The 11,866-nt window shown below is 55.9% G+C and overlaps 1 protein-coding gene across 1 annotated transcript in view; it reads left to right on the top strand.

Moving 5' to 3' along the window:
• The window catches only part of SLC4A5 (solute carrier family 4 member 5), a 53,204-nt gene continuing 41,338 nt past the window's right edge, over window positions 1-11,866 (top strand). Inside the window, exons 1-3 of the mRNA XM_054175298.1 lie at window positions 1-67; window positions 2,801-2,894; window positions 3,113-3,301. Coding sequence (XP_054031273.1) covers window positions 2,822-2,894; window positions 3,113-3,301 — 262 coding nt within the window. The 5' untranslated portion in view covers window positions 1-67; window positions 2,801-2,821. The remainder of the gene's footprint in view (window positions 68-2,800; window positions 2,895-3,112; window positions 3,302-11,866) is intronic.

Raw genomic sequence — 11,866 nt, 5'->3', positions numbered from 1 at the left:
CGCACCCACTGGCGCTGTTGACTTTGCTCCACCTCCCATTGCTGAGCCATTTTGGGGGGAGTTCAAGGTGAGTTGGTTCAGAAAAATTGGGTTTGGGGTTGTTTTGGGGTTTTTTGGTGGAACTGGGAGCGGGTAGTGGGACAAAACTAACAGTGGTCTGCTCCTCTTGTGTCTCCTGTGCCTGAAGCTGTGTTTGCTGGCAGCCCTGGTCTGTGTCTGTTTGTGTGCAGGGTTCTGGGGAGGGAAAAGTCCTTGTGTGTAACAAAAATGATAATTTAGAGGGCAGGGAAAGAGGAATCCAAACAATCCCAGGCTGGATGCTTCATAAATCAGCCAGCAGCAAGCAGGAGCTTTCATCTAGCGGTGGAGCTTTGTGGTGGCTTTATCAGCTGGGGGTTTGCTGCCCAGCAGAGCTGTCCTCACCGAGCTAAATACTCCTTAGGGTGTCAGGGAGCGATAGGGCTGGGGGGGATGGAGCAAAAATAGAAGTGGGTAGCTTCAGATTGGATGTTAGGAAGAAGTTCTTCACCATGAGGGTTGGGAGATACTGGCACAGGTTGCCCAGGGGGGTGGTGGAAGCCTCATCCCTGGAGGTGTTTGCGGCCAGGCTGGATGTGGCTCTGAGCAACCTGCTGAGGGGAGAGGTGTCTCTGCCCATGGCAGGGGGTTGGAGCTGGCTGAGCCTTGAGCTCCCTTACAGCCCTAACAATTCTGTGATTCTATGATTCTATGCTCTGGGCACTCACTGAACTGTGCCCTCCAAGAACTAGCTGCAGTCTGGGGGAGTTTGGGGCCAGCAGCTTCACTCTTGCATTCCAAGCCTTGTTCCATGCATCTTGCAAGTGAATCCTTGCTGCTTCCCAGCACTCATTTTAGGTCCTGGAGCAAATAAACCCCAAACACTGAGAGCTGGCACCCAAAAAAGGCTTATTTCATCCCAGTATAAACCCAGCTGGAAGGTTGTCTGTCTCCATCCAGCATCTGGAGACCCTGACCTAGAGCTGAAGCTCATGGGAGGGTTTGTGACCCTTCACCTGTTAGAAGCTTGTTTTAAGAGCAGAACTATCTCTGCCTGCAGCTGGGTGAGGATTTCACTGCTTGTCTCCCCCTTAAAATCCTCAGAATTAACCCTAAAAGGTTATTCCCAGGAAGCCAAAGTTTTGTGATCCACAGACTTGTCAGGGTTGGAAGGGACCTCAAAGATCATCCAGTTCCACACCACCCCCCTGCCATGGGCAGGGACACCTCACACCAGATCAGGCTGATTGATGTCATCCCTTAATTTGCCCAGTTTGGGGGGGGGCACAAATTGTCCATCCAGAGGTGTTTGCTGCTAAAATGAATCCATTCCTGAACCTGTACCAAAAGTGTCCAGCTGGTGTGGTCCAAAACTAATCCCAAATACATTAAATCAAGGAATGTCCTCCAACAGCAACTGGTTTAAGGCTGGAGACTATATTGGGCTGGAGATGCTCAGTGTGAAGAGAATGTGGTCCAAACATTAGCCCAAATCAAGGAATGTCCTCAAACAGCAGCTGGGTTTAGGCTAGAGCCTATTTTGGGCTGGGGATGGTCAGTGTGAAGAGAAAATGATCCAAACATTAGCCCAAATCAAGGAATGTCCTCAAACAGCAGCTAGTTTAAGGCTAGAGCCTATTTTGGGCTGGGGGTGGTCAGTGTGAAGAGAATGTGGCCCAAACATTAGCCCAAATCAAGGAATGTCCTCAAACAGCAGCTGGGTTAAAGCTGGAGCCCACGTTGGGCTAGAGTTGGTCAGTGTGAAGAGAATGTGGCCCAAAAAATAATCCCAAATCTGTTAAATCAAGGAATGTCCTCAAGCAGCAGCTGGGTTTAGGCTGCAGCCTGTTTCAGGCTTGGCCCTGGGGGGAAATGGGTCAATAACTCAACCTCTCACCAGACCCAACCTGGGCAGCCCTGAAACCCTCCCAGCTCTTTAGGTGCACCTCCCTTGTTGGCTTTGTGTTTTGAATTGGTTTGGCTTGAAGTGAGAGGTTTTCAGCCCTGAAAGGGCTGCCTGGTGATACTGCCATGGGTGGCAGCAGCTGGAGCGGGGCCGTGGAGAGGCTGCCTCTCAAAGTGACTTTGGGAGGCATCGACCCAGCTGCCACGGCTTGTAACCATTCTCCCCTCCAAGTCAAGTGTGAAAGGCAATCACTGGAGGTCAGATAATTAGGAGATTAATTAACAGCCCTGGCAAAATCCAAAGGAGCTCCTATGGGGAGTAAAACAGCAGGTCTGGAGGAAGGTATCTGGATGAGGTTTGAAATCTGGGCTTGGGAGGTGGGGGAAACCAAACTGCAAATCGCCTTTGATCTGGGCAGGTCCCCCCCCAGATTGAAGGGGGGCTTATATCCAGGGAGCAACCCCTGCTGATTGGACTCCTGTCTGGAATGGTGCTGGAAGATCTCTGTCAGAATCTCTTATGCTTCACTGGTGCCTCCCTTCGAGCAGCAGAAACAGGAGAGCAGGGCTGGAACCCCGCGGGGATTGATCCGGATTTTGTCAGATGTGGGGAGAGGGGAGGTGGAGCAGGGGCAGGGCTGAGAGCTAACTGGGGTCGGCGAGACACAAGAGGTGCTGGAAGGTCCCTGGAGCATCCACAGGGAAGGTCCCAGCTCCCAGGAGCGCCCTCACTCCACGCGGGAAGGACTCTGTGTTTTCCCCAGGGCCACACGTGTAGGATTCCCGTAGCGGGGAGCACCCAGGGGTTGTGCACAGAGGCCGTTCCCCTGCCCAGCACCCTTTAAAATCTCTCTCTTCTCTCCTCCCCGCGGCTCAGCCCTCTCCAAGCAGCGGGACCATGCTGGAGGATGAGGATGGGATGAGCGAGAGGGGCCTCAGCAGCTCCAGGAGGAGATACGACGATGAGGAAGGTGAGCAAACCCTCAGAGGTGCCCCAGACAGCCACTCCTGCTTGAGGCAACTCCTGGCGCTCCGCTCGGCACATCCCTCGGGAAAACCAACCGCCCAACTCCTGGTGCTGCTTTCAGCCTGCTGGGAAGAGGCCATGTATCTCCCTGGCTTTTCTTTTACACTCCCCAAGGTCTCTCTCTAAAGCTTTTTTCCCGCTCCCCCCACCCCCGACCCCCAGATTACCACTCCATCTACATCGGGGTGCCGGTGCCCCGAGGCTACCGGAGGAAACGGCGCCGGCGGAGATCAGCCTCCAGCCGGGACAGGAGCGAGAGCGAGAGGCACTACGAGCGCCAGGAGCGCTCCGACACCGACGACGGCGGCCACGGCTGCTACGAGAGCGGCAACGACAACGCCAGCAGGACCAGTGAGTCACCCTCGGGCTGCCTCGGAAAGCAGGGGAGGGTTTGCAGCCGCCTTTAATCCAGGAGTAAATCCGCACCCCCCCCCGCCCCGGTTCCATCCCGCCCCCGTTCCACCCCACCCCCACCACCGCCCAGCTTGCTCGGTCTGGTGGTTGAATCTGGGCTTCCCAGGCTTCTTGTTTTCCCAATGGATGTCTTGGAGAGCCGGGCAGAGGGTGTGGAATGGGGTTGGAGGCTGCTCAGGTGACGGGTGGGCTAGAAAGAGTTTCTCCTCGCTCTCGGGAGGTGGTTCTTGCCCTTAGAAAGTTGCCTTTACCCTTGGGAGGTTATCGTTGCTCTTGGCAGGTGGTCTTTGCCCTTAGGAGGTTGTCTTTGCCCTTGGGAGGTGGCCATTTCTTTGGCAGCTTGTCCTTTCTCTTAGGAGGTTGTCTTTTACCCTTGGGAGGTGGTCCTTGCCCTTGGGATGTAGCACTGGGGAGGCTGTCCTTGCTCTTAGGAGATTGTCTTTCCCCTTGGGAGGTGGTCCTTGGTCTTGGGATGTAGCACTGGGAAGACTGTCCCTGCCCTTGGGAGGCTGTCCTTGCTTTTAGGAGATTGTCTTTCCCCTTGGGAGGTGGTCCTTGGTCTTGGGATGTAGCACTTGGGAGGCTGTCCCTGCCCTGGGGAGGCTGTCCCTGCCCTGGGGAGGTGGTCCTTGCCCTTAGGAGGTGGTCCTTGGGAGGCTGCTAAGAAGGAGCTCGGGGTGCAGCAGGGTCACACCTTGTTCCCGTCAGGCTTTTGCCCGAGGCTTTGCCTCCCCTGCTTAAATCTCCTTAACAGAGATTAACATTTTACCCAGCGGAGGAGCTGGCCCTCTCTTGGGGTTTGGGGCTTGTTCCACCTCCCCCCCACTCCCCTCCTGCCCCCCCCAAAATGTTTGCCCTCGGCTTTACGTGGAGCAAGACCACAGCAGAGCTCAGCAGAGGGCCCAGAGGGGCTCAGCTTTGCTTCTCCCTACCCAAGGAGAACTTTTCCAGTTGTGTTTTCCTCCTTGCCACGGGGGGAGAGGCATTTGCTGTGCTTCCCTCCCAGCTCCTTCATGCCTTTGATGGTGGAGCAAGCGGTGGGGGACCACAGCCCCTCTTTCCACAGGCATCAAATGCCCCCCCTGGGCTGGGTTTGGAGGGGGTAGGGAGTGGCAACCCCACCCCCACTCCACCCCAACCCCCTGGGAAACCTCCCTCATTTCAGTGTGGGATTTCTTTTCCTCTCCCCCCTATAAAAATCTCTCTGCCCTGTGCTTGGAGGGGAAGTTTCTCACCTCACTCTGGGTGGGAAACAAACCAAACCAAACCCAAACCAAACCCCTGCCTAAAATAAGCTCTAAGCTTTGGAGCTTTGTCCTCCAAGCTGTTCCTCCCTCCCTCCCTCCTTCCCTCCCTCCCTCCCTCCCTCCTTGCTTGTGGCTCACTCCTTGCCCCCCAAAGCGCTCAGCTCACCTCTGCGAGGCTGCGTCCCGCTTGATTTGGTAACTTCCCGTCATGGGAGCCAAAGGCAGAGGAAAGTGCTTTATATTCTCTATAATCTGCTCCTTAAGCCTGGGGAGTTTAACAAGCTGGAGTGGATAAAGGAGGAAGTTTGGTGGCTTGTGGGGTTTTGCTTTTGGTTTGAGTCCGGGCGAAAGAAATGGGGGAGAAAATGGAACCGGTTCCAGGTAAGGCTCTTTGCTTCCCTTCCCTGGAGGCAGGGGGGAGGGAGGGAGGGGGAAGGGAGGGAAAGGCTGCCTTGGAGTTTGGGGTTTTGTGGTGGTTGTTTGCCTTGTCAAAACAGCTTGGGAGGCTGGGTGGGATTGGGGGAGGGGAGTGGGCGCTCAAACTCACCCCAAAAGTTTAAACGCGGGGGGGGGGAACAGGGGAAGGGGAATTTTGATATCTGAAGGGATACAGGAAAGCTGGGGAGGGGCTGAGCAGAAGGGCCTGTGGGGCTAGAATCACAGAATTGTTAGGGTTGGAAGGGACCTCAAGGATCAACCAGCTCCAGCCCCCCTGCCATGGGGGGTGGGGGTGGGCAGGTTGCGCAGAGCCACATCTAGGGATTCACTGGCAAGATGCATGGAACGAGGCTTGGCAGCGCTGGGGAATGCAAGAGTGAAGCTGCTGGCCCCAAACTCCCCCAGATTGCAGCTAGCTCTTGGAGGGCACAGTTCAGTGAGTGCCCAGAGCATAGAATCATAGCATCACAGAATTGTTAGGGTTGGAAGGGACCTCAAGGCTCAGCCAGCTCCAACCCCCCTGCCATGGCCAGGGACACCTCACACCACAGCAGGTTGCTCACAGCCACCTCCAGCCTGGCCTTCAAAACCTCCAGGGATGAGGCTTCCACCACCTCCCTGGGCAACCTGTGCCAGTGTCTCAGTGGAACAGATTGAGGGTGAGGGGAAATGGATTGAAACTCCAGGGAGAGCTTAGAGCTGACTTCCAGTACCTGCAGGGGCTCCAGGAGAGCTGGGGAGGGACTTTGGACAAGGGCTGGGAGTGCCAGGATGAGGGACAGTGGTTTGAAACAGGAGCAGGGCAAGTTGAGGCTGGACATCAGGAGGAAGTTCTGCACAGTGAGGCTGGTGAGACCCTGGAGCAGGTTGTCCAGGGGGTGGGGTGGAGGCCCTGTGCCTGGAGACATTCAAGGGCAGACTTGCTGTGGCCCTGGGCTGCCTGTTCTGGGGGGAGGTGTCCCTGCTGAGATGACCTTGGAAGGTCCCTTCACGGCCAATGCCATCTGTAAAGCATAGCAGCTTCTGCTGCTCCCCAGCAGTGGGGGAGCAGAAAAGATGATACCTAGAAGGAGAAAAGTGTCCAGACCTTGGGGGTGCATGGAACATCTTGGACTTGATGATCTTCGAGGTCTCTTCCAACCTTGGTGATACTGTGATCTCATCCTGTGGGATAGGAGCAAGGATGGAGGATCTCATCCCTTGGGATGGGCACCTCAGATTCTTCTATTTCTGGGGGGAAGAGAGAGACCCTTCTGAGCCATGAAATGCCAGGGAAAAGCTGCTCCAGATTCCAAAGGAGCCCAGCAGCAGATGGTTAATGTGCTGGAGCCTTCACTAAGTCTTCCTCCTGCTGCCCAGCCAGCCTGGGAACCCCGGGCACCGACGAGTCCCCATGTCCCCTGTTTCAGCACCTTGGTGATGGTGCCTGAGGCCAGAGCTGGGGGTTTGGGTTGGAAAAGTGTCCCTGGGAGAGGTCAAAGCTGGGGTGTGAAGGGCTCTGTGCACCTCAGGTTAAAGGAGGGCTCAGTGAGGTGGGACTGCTCCATCCTTTAAGAGTAGAATAGAATTAACCAGGTTGGAAGAGACCTTTGAGATCATCAAGTCCAACCTATCACCCAACACCATCTGATCAACTAAACCATGGCACCAAGCACCCCATCCAGTCTCCTCCTATCCTGTCCAGTCCAGAAATGTAGGTTCTTGTGTGCCTAAAATGGTCCAATCCATCCCCAGTGTTAGTGCTGAGCCCATTCCACAGCTGTGAGCTCCATTCAGATCCAGCATGGCTGGAGTCACTGGAGGGGTGAGGGATGTAAGATAGGAATTGCAGCTGCCAGTCTTTTCCCATGGGAAAAGGAGGTTCAGGAAGGTCCAGGTCTGCTCTGGGTAGCAACTGAAGTGTGTCCTCCAAGAAACAGCTGCAATTTGGGGGTTTGGGGCCAGTATCACTGCAGCAGTGTTAGTGCTGAGCTCCATGCAGATCCACCATGGCTGGAGTCAGTGGAGGGGTGATGGATGTAAGACAGGAATTGCAGCTGGGAGCCTTTTCCCATGGGAAAAGGTGGTTCAGGAAGGTCCAGATCTGCTGGTCTCCATCCTGGTGCAGGATGGGTTCCATGGAAGGAACCCAACAGTGGATACAGAACTGGCTTGATGGCTGCACCCAAAGGGTGGCTGCCAATGGGTCCATGGCCAAGCGGAGGCCAGGGACAAGTGGAGTCCCTCAGGGATCAGTCCTGGGACCAGGCTTGGTTAACATCTTTGTTGGCCACATGGACAGTGGCATTGAGTGCACCCTCAGCAGGGTTGTGTGTGGTGCAGCTGACAGCTGGAGGGAAGGGATCTATCCAGAGGGACCTGGACAGGCTGCAGAGCTGGGCCCAGGACAACTTCAGGAGGTTCATCAAGACCAGATGGAAGGTCCTGCAGCTGGCTCAGGGCAATCCCAGGCACTGATACAGGCTGGGTAGGGACTGGCTGCAGAGCAGCCCTGAAGAAAAGGACCTGGGGGTGCTGGGGGAGGAGAAGCTCAACAGGAGCCAGCAGTCAGCACTTGCAGCCCAGAGAGCCAAGCAGAGCCTGGGCTGCAGCAAGAGAAGTGTGGCCAGCAGGGCCAGGGAGGGGATTCTGCCCCTCTGCTCCACTCTGCTGAGACCACAGCTGCAGCTCTGGGGCCAGCTCTGGAGCCTCTGTGCCAGGAAGGATCTGGAGGTGCTGGAAGGTGTCCAGAGCAGGGCCACGAGGAGGAGCAGAGGGCTGGAGCTGCTCTGCTCTGAGGACAGACTGAGGGAGCTGGGGTTGTGCAGGCTGGAGAAGAGAAGGCTCTGAGGAGACCTCCCTGTGGCCTTCCAGGATCTGCAGGGGGCTCCAAGAAAGCTGGGGAGGGACTTTTGAGGGTGTGAGGGAGGGATAGGACTTGGGGGGGGATGGAGCAAAAGTAGAAGTGGGGAGATTGAGATTGGCTGTGAGGAAGAAGTTGTTCCCCAGGAGGGTGGTGAGAGCCTGGCACAGGTTGTCCAGGGAGGTGGTGGAAGCCTCCTGCCTGGAGGTGTTTGCAGCCAGGCTGGATGTGGCTGTGAGCAACCTGCTGTGGTGTGAGGTGTCCCTGGCCGTGGCAGGGGGGTTGGGGCTGGCTGAGCCTTGAGCTCCCTTCCAACCCTGACAATTCAGTGATTCTATGCTCTGGGCACTCACTGAACTGTGCCCTTCAAGAACTAGCTGCAGTCTGGGGGAGATTGGGGCCAGCAGCTTCACTCTTGCATTCCCCAGTGCTGCCAAGCCTTGTTCCATGCATCTGGCAGGTGAATCCTTGCTGCTTCCCAGCACTCATTTCAGGTCCTGGAGCAAATTTCCAGGAGAATAAACCCAAAACACTGAGAGCTGGGCTGCAGGGAGATGCTGGGCTGCAGGGAGATGCTGGGCTGCAGGCTGGTACTGAGCTGCAGGGAGATGCTGGGCTGCAGGCTGGTTCTTGAGCTGCAGGGAGATGCTGGGCTGCAGGCTGGTTCTGAGCTGCAGGGTGATGCTGGGCTGCAGGCTGGTTCTGGGCTGCAGGCTGGTTCTGGGCTGCAGGCTGGTTCTTGAGCTGCAGGCTGGTTCTGGGCTGCAGGCTGGTTCTTGAGCTGCAGGGAGATGCTGGGCTGCAGGCTGGTTCTTGAGCTGCAGGGAGATGCTGGGCTGCAGGCTGGTTCTGAGCTGCAGGGAGATGCTGGGCTGCAGGCTGGTTCTGAGCTGCAGGCTGGTTCTGGGCTGCAGGCTGGTTCTGGGCTGCAGGCTGGTTCTGAGCTGCAGGCAGATGCTGGGCTGCAGGCAGATGCTGGGCTGCAGGCAGATGCTGGGCTGCAGGCAGATGCTGGGCTGGCCTGGCTGCTCTGCCTGGCACGAAAGGGTCCTCCAGGAGGACAAACCTCCTGAGGTGAAGCTAAGTGGCCGAGCCCCAGCCCTGTTGATTCAGCAAGCAGTGCTCCGCTCGGGTCAGCGAGCAGCAAGCAGCCCTAAGAAGAGCTCTTTACAAGCTTTGGTGACCTGCAGTGCCTCAAACCTGTCCCAACCCCAGCACCCCAAGCTGGGGAGAGCCTTGTGCAGGTGGGACCCCAATTCTCCAGCTGCCAAGGCGGGGGTTTGAGCAGAGCTGGGCAGGGGGCAGCAACCACCAAGCCGAGGCGGTGCCAAGCTCTGAGCCATCCACCCCCAGCCCACAAACAGCAAAGAGCTAAAGCCCTCCATCCACGAGGGACATCTCCAGCTCATTGCCTTTGTTTCTTTTTCCTGCTGTGCAGCTCTCTGCCTTTGCAGGCAAGTTGGGAAGTTGAAGGGAATTTTGGGAGGAGGTGCAGGAAATTCAGGAGTGCTGGAAGGAATTTGGGGCCTTTGTGGGAAATTTGGGAGGAGGTGCAGGAAATCTGGGAGGAGGTGCAGGAAATTTGGGAGGAGGTGCAGGAAATCTGGGAGGAGATGCAGGAAATCTGGGAGGAGATGCAGGAGCTCTGAGAGGAGGTGCAGGAAGTTTGGGAGTGTTGGAAGAAATCTGGGGGAGTTTGCAGGGAATTTGGGAGGAGGTGCAGGAAATGTGGGAGGAGATGCAGGAACTCTGAGAGGAGGGGAAGGCAATTTGGGAGTCCTGGAAGAAAATTGTGGCCTTTGCAGGGAATTTAGGGGGAGGTACAGGAAATCTGGGAGGAGATGCAGGAAATCTGAGAGGAGGTGCAGGAACTTTGGGAGTGTTGGAGGAAATCTGAGAGGAGATGCAGGAACTTTGGGAGTGTTGGAGGAAATCTGAGAGGAGATGCAGGAACTTTGGGAGTGTTGGAGGAAATCTGGGAGCTTTGTAGGGATTTTAGGAGGAGGTGCAGGAGATTTGGGAATGTTGGAAGAAATTTGGGGCCTTTGTAGGAAATGTGGGAGGAGGTGCAGGAAATCTGAGAGGAGATGCAGGAAATCTGAGAGGAGGTGCAGGAACTTTGGGAGTGTTGGAAGAAATCTGGGAGCTTTGTAGGGATTTTAGGAGGAGGTGCAGGAGATTTGGGAGTGCTGGAAGAAATCTGGGGCCTTTGTAGGGAATCTGGGGGGAGGTGCAGGAAATGTGGGAGGAGGTGCAGGAACTCTGAGAGGAGGTGAAGGAAATTTGGGAGTCCTGGAAGAAATCTGTGGCCTCTGTAGGGAATGTGGGAGGAGGTGCAGGAGATTTGGGAGTCCTGGAAGAAATCTGTGGCCTCTGTAGGGAATCTGAGAGGAGGTGCAGGAAATTTGGGAGTCCTGGAAGAAATCTGGGGGAGTTTGCAGGGAATCTGGGGGGAGGTAGAGGGAATTTGGGAGGAGGGGCAAGAAATTTGGGAGGAGGTTTGCAGGAACTATGAGAGGAGGTGCAGGAAATTTGGGAGTGTTGGAAGGGGGGGGAAGGAAATTTGGGGGGAGGGGAAGGAAACTGGGGAGGTTAAAGGAAATTTGGGGGGAGTGGAAGGTAATTTTGGATGAGTGGAAGGACACTGGGGGGATTGAAAGGAATTTGGGGGGGGTGAAGAAAATTTGGGGGCAGTGGAAGGAAATTGGGGGGCAGTGGAAGGAAATTGGGGGGCTTAGAAGGCAATTGGGGGGTTGGAAGGAAATTGAGAGGGGTGAAGGGAATTTGGGGGCAGTGGAAAGAAATTTGGGGGGAGGTGAAGGAAATTGAGAGAGGTGAAGGAAATTGAGAGAGGTGAAGGAAATTTGGGGGGGTTAAAGGAAATTTGGGGGGAGAGGAAGGTAATTTGGGGGGAGTGGAAGGAAACTGGGGTGGGGGGAGGGGGTTTTGCGGGAAATCTGGGAGCCGTGCAAGGCAAATGTGGGCTTGAGAGCCAAGCAGAGAGCGGCGCAGCCGAGGGGCAGCTGCCGGCGGCGTCGCCGCCGTTTCATCCCCTCTTGCGCCAGCGGCACTTGGGCTTAAAGAGCCCCGAGGCCCTCCAGGCGCCGAGCCCAGCGCTAAAATTAACAGGAATATTAATAATCATAATAATGAAGCTTATGGAGGTGGGAGGAGGACTTGACAACAGGGCTTTAGTCCCGCTGGTGGGGCTTAAAGGGCTTAGGCGGCTAAGCAGGCTCAGCCCTCAGGGCAAGGGACATCCTATGCTTCCCCAGCCCTCTGCTTTCTTTGGGGGGGGGACCCAATATTCCCACTTTTCCTTCTGCTTGCCCACAGACCTGGGGTTTGGCTACAGCACAAGCTGGGAGCACCCTGCTGGCAGCGTTTTGGGGCTGTTGTGGCCATTTTCACCTCCTAAACCCCCAAACCTGTGCTCACTTCATGCTCCTCAGGGTTTGACTTTTCCTTGACCCCTCTCTCAAGTGATCCTTCAGGTTGCAATCCAATCACCTCCTTTTCTGGGTACTCTGTCCCCCGAGTTTCCTGATTCCCAGGTCTGGGAACAGGAGGGGGTCTGCTCACAAGGATATCTTTCCAAGCTGAATTCACTCCTGCTCTGTTAGGAGTTTGGTTTGGAGAGGAGAAGGAGGCTGAGGAGAGACCTCCTGGCTCTGTACAGCTCCCTGAAAGGAGTCTGGAGTAGGGTAGGGGTTGGGCTCTTCTCCCTCAGAAGAGGAACAAGAGGAAATGGCCTGAAACGGTGCCAGGGGAAGGTTAGGTTGGAGATGAGGAAAATTTTCTTTGCAGGAGTGGTCAGGGATTGGCAAAGGCTGCCCAGAGAGGTGGTGGAGTCCCCATCCCTGGAGGTGTTCCTGAACCCTGTGGCCATGGCACTGGGGCCATGGGTTGGTGGCCATGGTGGTGCTGGGTTGATGTGGGGCTGGGTGAGCTCAGAGAGCTTTCCCAACACAAACA

Source organism: Dryobates pubescens, chromosome 31 (assembly GCF_014839835.1).
Source record: "Dryobates pubescens isolate bDryPub1 chromosome 31, bDryPub1.pri, whole genome shotgun sequence".
Classification (NCBI taxonomy): domain Eukaryota; kingdom Metazoa; phylum Chordata; class Aves; order Piciformes; family Picidae; genus Dryobates; species Dryobates pubescens.
This window is presented reverse-complemented; position numbering and strand designations above follow the sequence as displayed.